At 56.0% G+C, this 18,061-nt stretch overlaps 2 protein-coding genes across 2 annotated transcripts; both read right to left on the minus strand.

Annotated features, from left to right (window-relative positions):
• Positions 1–71: 71 nt before the first annotated feature.
• On the minus strand, positions 72–7,728 carry DBP (D-box binding PAR bZIP transcription factor). The gene is made up of 4 exons (XM_009232848.3): positions 6,669–7,728; positions 5,392–5,802; positions 3,235–3,446; positions 72–564 (listed from the first exon to the last, which is right to left on the minus strand). The coding sequence occupies exons 1-4, from the start codon at positions 6,805–6,807 to the stop codon at positions 349–351; spliced, it is 978 nt and encodes a 325-aa protein (XP_009231123.1). The 5' UTR covers positions 6,808–7,728; the 3' UTR covers positions 72–348.
• Positions 7,729–7,831: 103 nt separating this feature from the next.
• Positions 7,832–15,879, minus strand: CA11 (carbonic anhydrase 11). Its single transcript, NM_001135496.1, is given in 9 exon segments — positions 7,832–7,954; positions 8,692–8,857; positions 9,109–9,263; positions 9,354–9,426; positions 9,593–9,688; positions 9,900–10,085; positions 14,225–14,367; positions 15,201–15,275; positions 15,364–15,879. Coding segments are annotated over 9 exon segments (987 nt in total). The 5' UTR covers positions 15,431–15,879; the 3' UTR covers positions 7,832–7,928.
• Positions 15,880–18,061: the final 2,182 nt, after the last annotated feature.

The following is an 18,061-nucleotide window of genomic DNA, read 5'->3' on the forward strand; positions in this document are numbered from 1 at the left end:
GCAGCACGGAGCTGCCCACGGGCTGTAGCCAGTATGCCAGGGAGCTGCCCTCTTCTTCCACAACAGCTGGCTCTGGGGTTCTCAAGATTTATTCAGGATCGTGTTAACGGAGGCGGTGGGAGGATAGGGTCCCTGACGTGCCGGGGACACACACAGAGGACCCTCCCCGCCCCCGCAAGGGAGGGGGGAGGCTCGCTTTTTCTTAAAAATATAAATGTATTTATCTGCATTATCACGTCCCTGGGGCACCCAGCTGGCCGGCCCGTGGGCCACAGGGCAGGAAGGGAACAGGGCGTAAGTCTCAGCAAGGCGGAGGAGAGCTCCGCCAGGTGGGGATGTGGGGCAGCCTCACAGGGCCCCGTGCTGGGCTTGGTATCGGGACAGCACGGCGCGGTAGTGGGACAGCTCCTGGCGCACGGCCACCACTTCCTGCCGCAGCAGGGCGTTCTCCTTCTCCAGGAAGGCCGCCCGCACCGATATCTGATTCTCCTTGAGCCGCCGGGCGTCCCGGGACCGCTTGGCTGCCTCGTTGTTCTTGTACCGCCGGCTCCAATATTTCTCATCCTGCAGGAGAAGACGGGGAGGGCACTGAGGTCCAGAGGGACCCAGGTCCCAGCTAAAGAGGAAGGGAGCCCCAGCAGCAGGGCCTAAACCACACCAGGTCTCTGCTGGGATAGGTACCCAAGGGTCTGCCTTTCTAGGGCCCTGGTTGCTAAGGAGATTGGGCCCCTAGCAACAGTAAAGGCATGAGATAGACCCCCACACCCTCAAGCAACTCGCTTCAAGTCTCCACTCTGCAAAGCGGACTCCAGCCCTCCCCACATGATAAAGGCCTGCAGTTAGCTCCTGCTTGCTGAGGATGCTTGTTCCCTAGCAACAAGACCTTCATGGTCTGAGGGCTTCTCCCAATGAAGAGCACTGCCCTGCATATTGCCTTTCCAGATCCTGGTTGCTAAGGAAAGCTTGGTGCCCTGGGGATGGGGTGTGGTGTCCCATAAAATCCTCGCAGAGCTGGGGCCTTCTGACCTGGTTGCCAAGGCAACCTCATCCATCCTTGGCAAACAAAAGTGAGATCTAAGTGGTTTCAATGACTGTGGCCAGCCTCTGACCTGCTGGCCTTGAACTGAGGCCAGAGAATAGCCTCCTCCCCAGCAGGACCTGACTGAGAGAAGAGCTGTCTCTTAGGAAAGGGGACTATCCTGAGACCTCCCCAGAGGATTATACCTAAAGTCCTCCCATCCTGGAAGTTGGTTCCTAAGGAGGACTCCTCCTTAGTAACCAAGGACCACTGGGCTCAGAAAGATGCTCTCTGCTCCACCATTTAATTAAAGCCCAGTTCCTGCTTGTGAGGGTAAATCCAGTCCCTAGCAACAGGGCCCTCTAGAAGGAGAAACCACTGGTGTAGATCTGACTTACAGGCCAGTCCTAGGTGCTTCAAGTAGCTGTGTCTTACACAAGGGTATGGCAAAGTCTTGTTTGTTTTTGAGATGGAGTCTCGCTCTGTCACTCAGGCTGGAATGCAGTGGCATGATCTCGGCTCATTGCAACCTCCACCTCCCAGGTGCAAGCAATTCTCCTGCCTCAGCCTCCCAAGTAGCTGGGATTATAGGTGCCCGCTACCGTGTCCAGCTAATTTTTGTTGGGTTTTTTTTTTGAGATAGAGTTCTCATTCTGTCGCCCAGGCTGGAGTGCAGTGGTGCGATCTCGGTTCATTGCAAGCTCCGCCTCCCGGGTTCACGCCATTCTCCTGCCTCAGCCTCCCAAATAGCTGGGACTACAGGCGCCCGCCACCATGCCCAGCTAACTTTTTGTATTTTTAGTACAGACAGGGTTTCACTGTGTTAGCCAGGATGGTCTCAATCTCCTGACCTGGTGATCCGCCCGCCTCGGCCTCCCAAAGTGCTGGGCAGGCGTGAGCCACCACAACTGGCCTGTTCTTTGTTTTTGTTTTTGAGATGGAGTCTTGCTTTGTCACCAGGCTGGAGTGCAGTGGCACAATCTCGGCTCACTGCAACCTCCGTCTCCTGGGTTCAAGCGATTTTCCTACATTAGCCTCCCAAGTATCTGGGACTACAGACGCATGCCACCACGCCCAGCTAATTTTTGTATTTTTTGTAGAGACGGTGTTTCACCATGTTGGCCAGGATGGTCTCCTGATCTCGTGATCCGTCCGCCTCGGCCTCCCAAAGTGCTGTGATTACAGGTGTGAGACACCGCACCCGGAACATTTTTGTACTTTTAGTAGAGGCGAGGTTTCACCATGTTGGCCAGGCTGGCCTCAAACTCCTGACCTCAAGTGATCCGCCCACCTCAGCCTCCCAAAGGGCTGGGATTACAGGCGTGAGCCAACGCGCCTAGCCCGGAATGACAAAGTCTTGTAACAGAAGCCCAAGCAATTCTTGCTAGGGAAGACTCCAGTAATGGCAAAAAACAAAGTGATGCAAAGATGCAATGACTGCTCAAATCACACCAAATCAGAAAGTGGCACTGGCTGCTAATAGAAGCTTGAAGTCTCCCACCAGTGAGAAGTCCAGGCCCAGGAAACAAGGCCTAAAGGGGCTGGCAGAGTCTGCATCCTAGCCAAATGCAATCACTCCAAAGGAAGTCCCACATCAGAGATCAAAGGCCTGCTGAGTAAGGAGAGACAGGCCACAGGCTGATATCCCATTGCCAAGGAAGACTGTCCTTCGCAATTGTGCCTGGTGGAGCTCTGGACCCAATAGGAGAAGCTCCAAGTCTCTACAAGTAGACCTAGCAGAGCTGGCTGAGTCAGCACCCCACAGTGACACTGTCTTTTGTTTTAAGACAAGGTCTCCCTCTGTTGCCCAGGCTGGAGTGCAGTGGTGTAATTTTGGCTCACTGCAGCCTCAACCTTCCAGGCACAAGCAGTCCTCTCACCTCAGCCTCCCATGTAGCTTGCAGAAATGGGGTTTTGCCATGTTGCCCAGGCTGGTCTTGAACTCCTGAGCTCAAGAGATCCTCCTGCCTCAGCCCCCTAAAGTGCTGGGATTACACGAGTGAGGCCCCTCGCCCAGTTGACACTGTCTTCATAAACCTTAGGCCCCTGCCTCCTTGTGCCCTGTGGCCAAGGAGGACTAATCCGTGGCTGCAGGCCAGGAGAGGCTGAGCACTAATCCCAATGAGAAGCCCAGGCCTGACTGTGAGAAAAGGCCCCTCCCTGGCTGTGGGGCATGTCTCCAGCCAAGTCTATGTCCCACATCCAGCTCTGCTCACCTTCTGCTCCTCTGGCACCTGGATTTTCCTTGCCTTCTTCATGATTGGCTGGGGCTTAAGTTCCTCTTCTGAGAAGCGATGTCTTCGAGGGTCAAAGGTCTCGTGGCCAGGAATGCTTGATAGGGCAAGATCAGCTGGGTCGGGTTCAAAGGTCATCAGCACCTCCACGGTGTCTGGGTCCACAGGGCTGGGTGTGTCCCGAGAGGTCAGGCCTTGGGGAAACAGCACGTGTCAGCTGAGTGTGTATTTTAGGGAGGTGGTTTCCTGAAGGTACCTCTTGCTCTGGTATCATAGCCACATGGAAAGTCCTTCTGGGATCTAGCATAAATTCGGCCAGGGATTAATCTCCCTAATATAAAATATGAAGGTTCCCTTGGCCAGGCGCAGTGGCTCACGCCTGTAACCCCAGCACTTTGGGAAGCCGAGGCGGCGAATCACCTGAAGTCAGGAGTTCGAGACCAGCATGGCCAACATTGCAAAACCTCATCTTTACTAAAAGTACGAAAATTGGCCGGGTGTAGTGGCGGGCGCCTGTAAGCCCAGCTACTAGGGAGGCTGGGCCTGGAGAATTGCTTGAACCCGGACCCTGGAGGTGGAGGTTGCAGTGAGCTGAGATCATACCACTGCACTCCAGCCTGGACAACAGAGCGAGACTCCGTCTCCAAAATAACGAGAAAAATGAAGGTTCCCCTAAGCCATAAAGATGCTTAGAGATCATGGAACCATATCCACCTTTACAAACAAGGAAACTGAGTCCCAGTCATAACTAACTTGCCCTAGGTAACACATGAATCAGGGCTATTGCTTCTACACTTGATCTTAGCCAAAAGGCCGAGAAGCGATGGGGCTATTGCTTCTAAAACCTCAGGACTTCAGATGCACAGTCTAGCCTGAATCCTACTTACCGAATCCACGACCTAAGCTTAGACCCCAGACTGTCCAGAGAAAAAGAATCTACTGCACTGAAAAGCCCTCAAGTTAGAATCTACGAGCTACTCGCTGGGAAGAGGAAGGGAAGAGGAGGAGAAGCTGCTCTAAGGTTCCAGAAGATTGGTTCGAAAGGAGGCGCCTGTACCTTTAAGCACCAGCCAGCCGGGGCCAGCTAAGGACACAGGTTCAGGGCCGAGTCACGTGCTGACGCCTGCTTCCCTCCTCCTCCCTTCCTCCCAGGCCCCCCTGCCATTGGCGCCCTCACGTTCCCCCGGCCCCGCCCCCTCGCGCGTGAAGGCGCCTGCGCGAAGCGCGGAGGAAGGATGGGAGGACTCACGTGGCGCAGGAATGTGCGGCTGGGAAGGGTAGGGCCCTGGTTCGGCCCGGAGGTCGGACCTGGGGCAGGTGTACCCAGGAATCCTCGACCTGCAGTCCGTCCCTGGACACCTCAATGTGCCCAAAGGGAAACATCTTTCCTCTTGCTCTTCCACTCACTTAGCTCCAACTTCTCAACCTCCAAAGGTTCCCAACCCCCTGCTCTCCGGGGAGCATCGGCCTCCTGGACCTTCCCAGAACCCCCGCCACTGGGGTACCCACGATTCTGGGATCCCAGGCCTCTCCTAGGAATATAAGAAGCTTGGCCCTAGCCCCAATTGGAGGATCCAGAAACAAGATCCCTAACGTTTTCCCTTCTGAAGAACTCTGGGACCCGGAGCTGCAGCAGGCCCCACTGGGGGACCCAGGGACCTGGGCTGCCAGTCTCTTATGTCCTGGGTAAACAGAATTCTGTGCCTCTCCTTTGCCTTTGCCCCTGTAAAGGACCTAGGGGCTCTAGTCCTATCCCAGTTCCACCGATTATGGGCCCAGATTCTGGGTCAGTCCACTCCCCAGTAAATAACTCTGGTGTTCCGGACTTCCAGTTCTGGCTTCACGAGTATCCACATCCTTTGTCCCCACGTCCCACAGAAAAACCCACAAAATCTCATTGGGCAGGCTTCCTGGAATTTAGGGTTCCAAGTCTCTCTTCCCCTACGGATCCAGAAGACCAAGTCCCTGACCCATTAAGAGACACCGAATCTGGCCCCTCCCACGACACCTCTCGACAACTGTACACGGAATTCGAGGCCGCAGCCGGGTCCCACGGTCCCAGCCCCCAGCGTCACACAGCCCCGCCCCCTGACTCGAAGCCCCGCCCCGTCAGGACCCGCCCCGCCCCCTTCGCCGCACCTGCGCGGTGGCCGCTGGCGGACCCCAGGGCAGCCCGGGCGGGGGCGTGCCCAGGAGAGGAGCGGGGGGAAGCGGAGCCGCACGAACCCGGCCCTGGGGAGGGTGCGGGCGTCCGCGCGGGCGACGGCTCCGGCGACGGGCCACCGGGGGGCGGCGGGCTGGGCGGGAGCCCGTGCTCCAGCAGGAAGGCGTCCAGGTCCACGTACTCCACATCGCCGAACGGCAGCGTGCGCTCCCACAGCAGTGGCGCCAACAGACCCGGGGCGGGCACCGGCCCCGGGCGCCCCCGCGGGGACCCGCCGCCCACCACTGCCCCAGCCGGGGCATCCGCCGGGCCCGCAGTCTCCAGGCCTGGCCCAGGGGTTGTGGCTGCAGGCAGGGCCGCCTTGCGCTCCTTTTCCTTCAGGAGACCTGCGGGCCGGGAAAGACGGGTTGGGATGAGGGTGAGGTGGGGGAGATAGAGATGGAGAAGAGACCCCGAGTCCGAGAGACACAGGGCAGAGATCCAGAGAAAGAGGGGACGGGGTGTCGGAGAGGAGAGACGGGAGATGAAGGGACAGAGACGCAGAGTGGGAGAGACCCAGAAAGAATGGAGACGGGGGTGGCAGAGACAGGTGGACAGATTCACAGAGATGGGGACAGAATGCCGGGAAGGGATAGAGACACAGAAAGACAGCGAACCAGAAAAAGAGGGACGGAAGTTCAGGAATAGGGGGGCAGGGACAGGGTAGGTGGAGGGTTGGGCAGGTAAGAGAAAAAATGACAGCTCTGTAATTTCACTGTAATTACCCAACCCCCATCCCCTGCGCGCTGTACCCCCTTCCCCTCCCCCACCATCTGTAAGGGGCAGGAAGGGGCTCTATTCCTGGGGCACATTCCTCATCCCTAGACTCCATGTGACCCCACGACGCCCCGCCCAAGCCCGTGTCACCACCGTGTGAGCACCCGACACACCCCCTCCCTGGGACCCCAGGGGTCCAGCCTCCCGGACCAAAAGGAAGAGGAGGCTAGGGCCTACACTCCTGTGAACTAAGCGGGGAGGACGTTGGGGACGTTGGTGCCTGGGTCCTTAGGGTGGACGGGCTTCAGAGCCGGCGCTTTTGGGTCCTGGGCGCTGAGGGATCTAGGGGCTTAAACACCTGAGTAATTGAGTAGATTACGGTTGGGAAGATGGACTCTCCGCACACAGGAGGTTTCTATGGGCCCCCACCCCACGGCACCTGAGTCCCTAGGGGGGTAGGGTGTCCGAAGTGGGTGAGATGGGGGTTAGAACTCACAGCTGGCCGGCTCTTTGGGCTTGCTGGTCCCCTGCAGAAGGCTCCGCAGCCCAAGCAGCGCTCCCCCGCCAGGGGGTGTCCCGGCCGGGCCACCCAGCAGCAGAGGGGCCGGGGTCCTGTCGCTCACAGGCCGCGCCATCGCCTGGCACCTGCCCCCAGGCTCACGGGTTCATGGAGAGGCGAAGGGCTAGCCTGCCAGTCACCAGCACACTCCAGTGGTTTGGACGGGTGTCTGCCCAGGGGCGGGCGAGTGTAGCCTGCAACCCTCCAGTATCCAGAACGCTGCAAATCCTAGGAGCGACGGGGATTTGAGGTCCTTGGTGCAGAAACGTGCAACTCAAGAAGGTCCCGGGAGATCATGCAGTCTGGGTGAGGGGGTGTCCAGATCAAGCGGCCGGCTCTTTGCAACCGAGGGTGAGAGGGGACTCAAGGCGCTCCTTCTACAAGGTGGGCGAGCCTGGCTCTTGCAAAATCTGCAGCTCTCGCAACGGAAGGCGCTTTGCAATCTGCACCGAGAGGTGTGCGCGGAGGGGCGGAGGAGGGGGCAGGAGGAGGCGGCCGCCTTGAGGCGTGGCCAAAGCAAACTTCTTTCGCGGAAAAAAAAATCCAAACCAAAACACCCGACGCCACAGCGCGCGCCCCTCCTCCGGGTCCCCGCCCGGCGCGTCCAGCCCCGCCCGCCTCTATGGGCATGCACCCCAGCCGCGTGCCTCCCTCCGGCTGCAAACACGGGCCAATCGTCTCCGACCCCTTGAGACGCACAGCCAATGCGGCCTCTGGATCCGCCAGGGCCCAGGAGGGCGCGTGAGGGGCTCAGCTCGTGAAGTTGCCTTGCCTTTCGGTGGGAGGCGGGACACTGACCTACATTTGCCCAATGGGAGGAGGTACTGGGGGCGGAACCGTGACCCAGTTTGGGCCAATGAGGCAGGCGGCAGGGGGAAGCACATGGCTCTGCTCGTGCTGCCTGATGGTGAGGGGGGTGATGGGGGAAAAGGGGTGCCGCTTAAAGGGGCCGCGGTCCTAAAGATGGTTTTGAGAAGCAGGAAGCCAAAAAACCGAGAGCGGAGGTTTAGAAAGAGGAAGATTGGTTTCCGGAAGAAGTCTGTTCTTTAATACCCAAATGTTTCCCCACTGCGCCTAGAATCAGACCACTGAGAAACAGGAAGTATTCTGTCCCTTTAATAGCTTTGTTTTAGGGGTAACTCCCCTCGCCTTGTGGGGAGACTTAGGACGGGCGGGTGCAATCCTCGAAGGGGAGTCTCAGCGACCATGGGGGGCACCATCCACTGTAAGACAGAGGACAACGGCGGGGGGCGTCAGTTTAGGATGGAAGGGGCGGGGGGTGTGCAGGGGGCGTGGGCGGCGCCGCGCTGGGCTCTACCGTCGGAAGTCTGCGAGCGGGGAACCGGAATGTACCAGGTCGAGAAGCACTGGGATGAACCACAAGAAGCCAATAGGAGGGGGGAATCGGGACGTCCAGATTCAGCATTAGGCTGAACTACTTGAAGGTCTTCATGGGGGGGTGTGGACTGTACCATGTTGCGAAGCCGGGGGGGTGTGAGATTCCTGGGCTGAACCACAGGGAGGCAGAGGTGGAGGGAAGGGGTTGTACCTTGTAGATTCTCAGTAAGGGGGAAGGGAGCATCAGATTGTGGAACAGCGTAAGGTAGTACGACTTGGAAAGGGAGAGAGGATCCAAATTGTACCATTTTGGAAATTCACAGTAATAGGAAGCACAGAACAGTAGGTAATTGGACCATAGGCAGGCAGGGGTCGAGGGTTATAGACCAAGTTACAAAGCAGTGAAGAGGAAAGACAAATCGTGGGCTAGCAATGGCCTAGGGCTGGCAGGTGGACTGTACCACGTAGACATGTAGGGAAAGAGAGAAAAAGAGACAGCTCACGAGGCTAGACCATATAGACCCAGGAAGGAGGATGGGACTGAATCACACTGAGACACCAAGGGGAGACACATATAAGCGGGTTAGCCCAAGACTTAGAGGGGGTGCAGACTGGACCATACCATGCAGGCGGTAGTTGGGGCCTCGGCAGCGCCTCTCGGGGTGCCGGGGGTCCCTGTTGCCCCTCAGTGCCCTGTGGGCCAAGGGCTGCAGGGGCCGGCTGTTACCGCTGAGGCTCTGGAAGATCTGGGATGGAGGATTCTGGCTCAGGAGTCTCAGGGAGTGCATCTGCCGTGGAAGGAGGGTGGGAAACTCGGAGTGAACAGTGAATGGTCTTGGTGACGTCACGCAGGAAATCCCGCCCCTGGGAGCAGGTGGGCGGGGTCTGTTCTCAGCCCCACCCACCCCCAAGGTGCTCTGACCCTCTTAACTCCTTGAGTTCAGTCTATGAGGAGAGGGAGGGCAGGTGAGCAAGGGGATACCCAGGCCAGTGAGTGGAGTACCCAGGCCTAGGAAGGGCGGTGCAGACAGAGGGTCACCTGAAGGGAGGTGATATTGAGGGCCCGGTCAATGAGGATCCAGGTGACAGTCTCGGAGCAGGGCGGGGTGCTGAGAGAGCCCTGATAGGTGATGAAGCCGAAGGATTCAGGGAACAGGAGCTCCAGGCTCAGGTCTTGAAGAAAGTAGGCATCATCTGCGGGAATATCAGGCCAGAGTAAAGAGGGGTGGCACTTTTGAACCCCCCTCGTGTGTGACCACTGTCCCCAGCACGCCAGGGACTTACTCTTGTAGGAGATGCGAGTGATGGTGTCGCGGTTAAGGAGGCGACTGAGGAATGGGTTAGAGGTACTGGCCACCTGTGTGGGGGTACGAGGTGAGGATACAGGAGGCCAGAATTCCAAGCCCTCAACCTTCTCCTCCCCCAGGACCCAGGAGTCTGGGCCTCCCAGCACCCCGCTTCCCTCAGACCCCGGGTTCCAGGCACCCAACTGCTCCCTCCCTCCGAATCTCGCCTCCGCTCACGTTGACAAAGAGGCTGAGAATGGCCAGGCCATTGGGGCCGCGGGAGGCGGCGCTGAAATTCCCGTAGAGTTCCTGGTTGAAGTGAATGAGCTGCACCTGGGGATAGCACAGAGCATGGGGTCCCCCAGCAGAAGGGGAGGAGAGCATGACCCCAGCTTTGGGGGCCCGAATCAGGCTGAGGATTAGTGCTTAGGGTAGGAGGCCAGTTCTGTGGAAGAGGATGGGGTGAGACACTAAGAGGGTGAGGTGGGAGGAACTGGGGTGACTCAGGGCGGAGGGTCGCAGGTAAACAGTCAGTGGCCACTACCTCAGCAGAGAAGCCCTGGTGGTTGATCTGATGTTCCGAGCCGGCTCCGTCGCGAGCTCCAAACAGCAGCCGCAGTTCACTGAGTCGGTGGCTGTAAAGGAGGGGACCCCCAGACACATTGACCACAGGTCGGGGTGCAGGCAGGAAGGAGACATGTCGGCCGGTGTTGTACAAGGTTCCCCGGAGCTGTGGGAGAGGCGGGAGCTGTCAGGGGGCAGGGAGAGATCTTTTATCTCCCGTTTCCCATGCCTATATTTTCTGATTCCAACAGTCTTTTTTTTTTTTTGAAACGGAGTCTCGCTCTTGTTGCCCAGGCTGGAGTGTAATGGTGTGATCTCGGCTCACGGCAACCTCCGCCTCCTGGGTTCAAGCGATTCTCCTGACTCAGCCTCCCGAGTAGCTGGGATTACAGGCATGCGCCACCATGCCCGGCTAATTTTGTGTTTTTAGTAGGGACAGGGTTTCTCCACGTTGGTCAGGCTGGTCTCAAACTCCTGACCTCTGATGATCCACCCGCCTCAGCCTCCCAAAGTGCTGGGATTACAGGCGTGAGCCACCGCGCCCGGTCTTTTTTTTTCCTGGGGGGAGACGGAGTCTCGCTCTGTCGCCCGGGGTTGGAGTGCAGTGGCGCGATCTCCGCTCACAGCAAGCTCCGCCTCCTGGGTTCACACCATTCTCCTGCCTCAGCCTCCAGAGTAGCTGGGACTACAGGCGCCGCCCACCACGCCCGGCTAATTTTTTGTATTTTTAATAGAGACAGGGTTTCACCGTGTTAGCCAGGATGGTCTCGATCTCCTGACCTCGTGATCCGCCCGCCTCAGCCTCCCAAAGTGCTGGGATTACAGGCGTGAGCCACCGCGCCCGGCTTTTTTTTTTTTTTTTTTTTTTTAATAGAATCTCACTCTGCTGCTGAGGCTGGAGTGCAGTGGTGAGATCTTGCCTCACTGCAACCTCTGACTCCTGGGTTCAAGCGATTCTCCTCCCTCAGGCTCCCGAGTAGCTGGGACTACAGGCGTGTGCCACCACACCCAGCTAATTTTTGTATTTTTAGTAGAGACGGGGTTTCACCGTGTTGGCCAGGCTGGTCTTGAACTCCTGACCTCAGGTGTTCTGCCCCCCTTGGCCTCCCAAAGTGCTGGGGTTACAGGCGTGAGCCACTGTGCCTGGCCTCCAACAGTAATTTAATCATTCAACATAATTTGAACACTGACCACTTTCCAGGCTGTGTGCCAGTCTGTAAGTTGGTGCCCAATATTGGTGAATTTGTTTGATTAACAAATATTGACTGAGCTGGTGCTATGTGCCGTGGATGCAAGAATAGAGCAATAAACAAGTAGACAAAAGTCCTGAGCCTTATGGAGTTTATGTTCTAATGAAGGCAAGACAGACAATTGTGAATCACATAAGTTAACTGCTTAATTAATTACATCCTGAGCTCATGTTTTGGGGAACTGGGAGCTCTGAGGTGTCATGGGGAGCTCAGCTTAGATGGGGGGTGTCAGGAATAGCTTCCCTGCAAAGGTGACATTTTATTTTTATTTATTTATTATTTTGAGACAAAGTCTCACTCTGTCACCCAGGCTGGATTGCAGTGGTGCCATCACAGCTCACTGCAGCCTCAAACTCCTGGGCTCAAATGATCCTCCTGCCTCAGCCTCTCAAGTAACTGGGACCACAGTCACAGACCACCATGCCCAACTAATTTTCAATTTTCTTTTTTTTCTTTTTTTTTTTTGGTAGAGAGGGTTCTCCCTATGTTGCCCAGGCTGGTCTTAAATTCCTGGGCTCAAGTCATCATCCTGCCTTAGCCTCTGAAAAATACTGGAATTACAGGCATGAAGCACTGCACCTGGCCAAAGGTGACATTTTAATGGGGACCTGAAGGATAAGCAGGGGTGACTTGCAAAAGAACAGAGAGAAGGGCATTCCAAGAAGAGAGAACAGCAAGTGCAAAGGCCCTGAGGTGGCCTGTTTGAGTAACAGCAAAGAGACTTCATCAAAGTCCAGTAAACAGAGGAGAGAGAGGTTATGGGGGCTGAATGGTGCAGGACCTTGTGGAAAACAGTAGAGAGTTTTGTATTTTTATTTAAATAAACTGCATATATAGGCTGGATGTGGTGGCTGACGCCTGTAATCCCAGCACTTTGGGAGGCTGAGGTGGGCAGATCACCAGAGGTCAGGAGTTTGAGACAAGCCTGGCCAACATGGTGAAACCCCATCTCAACTAAAAATACAAAAATCAGCCGGGTGTGGTGGTGGGCACCTGTAATCCCAGCTACTTGGGAGGCTGAGGCAGGAGAATCGCTTGAACCCAGGAGGCAGAGGTTTCGGTGAGCTGAGATCGTTCCATTACACTCCAGCCTGGGCGACAGAGCGAGACTTTGACTCAAAAAATAAAATAAAAATAAACAAATAAATAAACTGCATATATATAACACATTTGCCAGAGTGCCAAACATATAGTAAGTGCTATGTAAATGTTTGCTGTTATTACATATCCTAATAGGAGGATTTTGAGCAGGAGTGATATGATCTTATTTGTGTTTTAAACATCTCTCAGCTGTGGGGTGAATAGATTGCAGGAGGTTGAGAGGCAGGCCAGTGAGGAGGGTACACCACCAGTCCAGGTGGGAGATGATGGTGCCTACATGAGACTGGGGGCAGCAGAGGGCGTGACAGGTGAAAGGATTTGAATAATATTTAGCAGCAAGGCTAGAAAGAACATGGATTGGAAATGGACGTGAGGGAGATAGGATAGGATGGGGAATGGCTTTGAGGCTTTTGGCTGGGGCAGCTAAATGAAAGGTAGTGCCGGCTCTTATAAGAAATGGTATTGGCTGGCCGCGGTGGATCACAGCTGTAATTCCAGCACCTTGGGAAGCCAAGGCAAGGAGGATCACTTGAACCCAGGAGTTCGAGATCAGCCTGGACAACATAGTGAGACCCCACCTCTACAAAAAACTTCAAAAGTTAGCCAAGCATACTGGCATGTGCCTGCAATCCTGGTTTCTTCCTTCCTTTCCTTCTTTCCCTTCCCTTTCCTTCCTTCCTTCCTTTTTTCTTCCTCTCTTTCTTTCTTTCTCTCTCTTTCTTTTCTCTCCCTCTCTCTCTGTATTTATTTCTTTCTGAGATGGAGTCTTGTTCTGTCACCCAGGCTGGAGTCCAGTGGCGTGATGTCAGCTCACTGCAACCTCCGCCTCCTGGGTTCAAGCGATTCTCCCCTCCCTCAGCCTCTCGAGTAGCTGGGATTACAGGCACATGCCACCACACCCGGCTAATTTTTGTATTTTTAGTAGAGATGGGGTTTCACCATGTTGGCCAGGCTGATCTCGAACTCCTAACCTCGTGATCCACCCACCTCGGCCTCCCGAAGTGCTGGGGTTACAGGTGTGAGCCACCACACCCAGGCATGTCCTAGCTATTTTTGAGGCTGAGGTAGGAAGATCACTTGGGCCCAGGAATTTGAGGTTACAGTGAGCTATGACTGGGCCACTGCACTCCAGCCTGGGTCACAGAGTGAGATCCCAATTCCAAAAAAAAAAAAAAAAGTATGGTTCCCAGCATGGTATTGTAAAGCAGGTCCCAGCATTCATGCTACGCTGCTTGGTTTGAATGCCAGTGCTGGCTCTCTGTGTGATCCTAGGCAAGTAACTTAACCTCTGTGTGTCAGTTTCTGCATGTATATAATAAGGTTAATAATTGTACCCATTTTGGCTGGACACGGTGGCTCATGCCTGTAATCCTAGCACTTTGGGAGGCCAAGGCAGGTGGATCACCTGAGGTCAGGAGTTCAAGACCAGCCTGACCAAAATGGAGAAACCCCATCTCTACTAAAAATACAAAAAATTAGCTGGGCGTGGTGGTGCATGCCTGTAATCCCAGCTACTCGGGAGGCTGGGGCAGGAGAATCACTTGAACCCGGGAGGTGGAGGTTGCAGTGAGCTGAGATCACACCATTGCACTCCAGCCTGGGCAACAAGAGCAAAACTCCATCTCAAAATAATAATAATAATAATAATAATAATAATAATAGTACCCATTTCGTGGGGTGGTTATGAGATGAGAGGCTTATCAAGTTTTTAAATCTGCCTGGCACAGGAAATGTTCTGCTTTTCATTGCTTCTGCAGAGATGGGGAGACTAGGAGACCATGCTTGGGAAGGGAAGAATGGGTGATCCATTTTACAGTGTAAGCAGCCTTCTCTCCACCCACGGGGTGTCCCCTCCTCCCCCAAGGCTGCTCTCCTACCTTAGCACCCCATTCCCCAGCCTCTACTCATGCCCATCCCCAGTGGGTTCAATAGATCCTCCCTCCAAGCCCCTTACCTTCTCTCCTCCAGTGCTGAGCCTTAATGGGGGCAGAAAGGGGTCATAAAGAACCCTCTTCAGCTCCACATCCACGGGGCTCTGCCGCTTCCCCACAGCACACAGACTCCACGCTGCATTCACCAGGCCCCAGAAAGGAGGCCCTGGGGGTGGGGTCGGAGTAGGAAGACAAGGAGTCAGAAATAGAGACTGGATCCCAGGGCTGGTATGTGCTGAGTGGGCTGTGGTCTGGACTCCCAGATCCCAGGGGAGGAGGGGCTAGGGACCTAGACTCCTGGGTCTGAGGGAGGACTGGGCTCAGATCCAGAATTCTGGGTCCTAGAAGAATCTTGGAATAGTTTCCAAGTTTAGCAGAGACGGGTTTCACCAAGTTGGCCAGGCTGGTCTTGAACTCCTGACCACAGGTAATCCACCCACCTCGGCCTCCTAAAGTGCTGGGATTTCAGGCGTGAGCCACCGCGCCCAGCCGATCAAACCCATCTTAAGCCATTGTAGATGGAACTACAACTCCCAGCAGGCCCCAGTGCTACCAGCCTACCCCTCTGCTGCCTACCTGCCCCAGAGCCCCGTGGGAGTTGTAGTTCTTTTTTTTTTAATCTCTCTTATCCCACAGCTGTATTATTATTAATGTGTTGGGGAGAGGAGCTGCAAGACAGGGCTGGACAAGGTGGGAGATGGGGCCACCCAGCCTCTGGTTCCTAGCAGGAGCCAGGACCTTCCTCTCCCGGCAAACACGCACATAATCTCCACCCCCACACTTCCTTCCACTCACTCCCACTCACTACTTGAAATGCGCATGTATAATGTCCCATGGTGAGCCCCTGGGGTTCAGAGGCTGGCCCGACTCCTGAGGGACAGAGGAGGGGGCTGGGACTCCTGGTCCTGGGGGGAGGAGGGAGCTGGGAACCCAGGTTCCTGAGTCTGAAGAAGAAGAAGCCGGGAAGGCCGGACTCCTGGGTCCCCGCCTTGGCGGCACCTGGCACGAAGTTTCCCTGGAGATTATCCTTGTAGCTCCACCAGTCCTCGGGGTCAGGTGCTGGTCCGATGTGAGCTGGGAAGAGAGCAGCCTGAATCCCTCTCCTTGGCATCCCCACCTCCACCCTCCCTCGGCGGCTCCTGCCGGGAACCCCAGGTCTTACCTGCTGCCCCCAGTGCAGCCCAGAGTACCAGCGCTCGAGGGGCGCTCAGACGAGCTGCAGCCCCCATCCCCAGGAGGCCTCCGAGGGACCCCTGCCCAACGCCCTGCCCCCCTCTCTCAGCTCCTCCGTCCCCTCCTTCTGGGACCCTGTCCCTCCAGGACTTCCAGCTTTTCTCTCCTCCCCACAGGGAGTCCCAGTTCCCCAAATGCCAAAGCAGCCAGGGACTGAGATCCCCCCTTCAAACCCACTCTTCTCTCCCGTCTCTCTGTGTCTTTCCTCTTTCCTCTCCTCTTTTTCCGGAACCCTCCAGTCTCCCTCTAGCTCCTGATCTTCCTACTCCTCTCAGACTTCTGCTGCCCCCAGGGCTACCTCTTGGTTCCTAACCCACACCCCCTCTCCGTTCTCTTTTCATTAAGCTCTCCCAAGCCACCTAACTCCAGGTCTCCATCCCGCATCTCCTCCTCCTCCTCCCTCTCTCCTTTCCAGCTCCTGCCTCTTCTACCCTCTCTCCTTCTTCACCTCCTCCCGCCCTCCCTCTGTGTCGGCCTCCAGCTTCGTGCTCTCCCCACCTCCTCCTCTCCTGCCTCTTCTCCCTGTTTCAGTCTCTCTTCTCTCTCGTCCCTTCCTCCCTCCTCCCCCTCCCTCTCTCCTCTCCCGTGGTGTTATTTAATTTTGTTGTTGGGCTGGGGGAGCAGGTGATCTCATAACAGCAAACACTCCTCGGGTTGGCTGGGGGTGGGGGGTGCGAAAGGGGCAGGATTCGGGAGGAGGTAGGGGGCTGGTCCTGGGCTCCCAGCAGCGTTGGGGCCACGCGGGCGGGGGTGGCCGGGACACCTGGGGCCGGGAGCAGGCTGTTCCCATCCTCCGCAGGAAGGGGAAGGGGGGCGCTTAAGGTGGAGCTGGGAGTGGCTTCGGAAGTCTCCATGCTGGGGGCCGCCGGCCTTGGCGGATGCAGGGTCCCCCTGCTCGCTGGGACCCAGGTTGGAGCTGCCCCAGCGCCCGCAGCCCCCCTTCCCCGCCCCAGGGCTCCACTGGGTGCTCTGCCTGGGGCTGCCTTAACGGGGCCGGGGTATCCCCTGGGAGCCTAGAGTGCAGTGAGGGCTGCTCGCCGGGAGGAGGAGGCAGAGACCTGGCGAGGGAGAGAGAGGTGGGGAGGAGGAGCCGGGAGGGCAGAGGCGGAGAGCGGGAGGTGAGGACCCACATCTGCAGAGGCTGGGGAGGGGAGGGGAGCCTGAGATGGATACGGAGAGGAAGGGCGGAGGGGCAGAGGGTTAGAGAGGCAAGAACAAACCGCCAGGCAGGAGTGAGGAGGAGGGGAAGGAGGAGGAGGAGGAGGTGAGGGAGGAGGGGGAGGGGGGGGGAGAGAGAGGAAGGAATGAATGAGAGAGCTACAGATAGAGGCAGAAAAGGAGATACAGAGACGCAGCGAGACAGACATAGAGACACACACTTAGAGATAGACAGACTCAGAAACTCAGAGACCAGGCAGCAGATGGGGTGGGGAGAGACAAAAACAGAGAGAAAGAGCGATCCAAAGACAGAGAGAGACACCAAATTTTTGTATTTGGGGAGAAGAGATGGGGTCATGCTGTGTTGCTCAGGCTAGTCTCAAACTCCTATTCTCAAGGGATCCTCCCACCTCGGCCTCCCAAAGCATTGAGATTACAGGCATGAACAACCATACCCAGCTTCAGAGAGACCACATATTGTTGTTGTTATTATTTATTATTTTTCACCCAGTCTAATGGTAGTGAAACTGCTTATTGTCTTCTTTTATTTTCTTTTTTGAGACAGGTCTTGCTGGAGAGCAGTGGTGCGATCATGGCTTGATCCAGCCTCGACCTCCTGGGCTTAAACACTCCTTCCACCTCAGCCTCCCAAATAGCTGGGACTACAGGCACATGCCACCATGCCAGGCTAATTTTTAAAAATTATTTTTTGTAGAGACGTAGTCTTGCTCTGATGCCCAGGCTGGTCCGGAACCCCTGGGCTCAAGGGATCCTCCTGCCTTGGCCTCCCAAAGTGCTGGGATTACAGGTGTGAGCCACCTTGTCCAGCCTGACACCAAACATTAACGAGACAGAGAGACATAGAAAGAGACACACATACATCAGTACAGGTGGAGAGAGACACAAAGAGAGGGAGAGACATAGAAACACACACACAGACTGAGCATGGTAGCTCACACCTGTAATCCCAGAACTCTGGGAGGTCAAGGTGGGTGGATCACTTGAGGCTAGGAGACTGAAACCAGCCTGGCCAACATGGCCAAATGCCATCTCTACTAAATACATAAAAAATTAGCCAGGCACGGTGGCTCACGCCTGTAATCCCAGCACTTAGGGTGGTCAAGGCGGGTGGATCACCTGAGGTCAGGAGTTTGAGACCAGCCTGACCAAAATGGTGCAACCCCGTTTCTACTAAAAAATGCAAAAATTAGCTGAGCGTGGTGGCACACACCTATAATCCTGGCTACTCAGGAGGCTGAGACAGGAGAATCGCTTGAACCGGGTAGGTGGAGGCTATAGTGAGCCAAGATCCCAACAGTGCACTCCAGCCTGGGCAACAGAGTGAGACTCCATCTCAAAAAAAAAGAAAGAAAGAAAGAAACACACACACAGAGCTAGAGACAGAGACCTGGGAACAGGCACACACACATCTATAAATAGAGACACTCGTGCAGAGAAAGAGACATCAA

The sequence above is a fragment of the Pongo abelii genome, chromosome 20 (assembly GCF_028885655.2).
Source record: "Pongo abelii isolate AG06213 chromosome 20, NHGRI_mPonAbe1-v2.0_pri, whole genome shotgun sequence".
In the NCBI taxonomy this organism is placed as follows: domain Eukaryota; kingdom Metazoa; phylum Chordata; class Mammalia; order Primates; family Hominidae; genus Pongo; species Pongo abelii.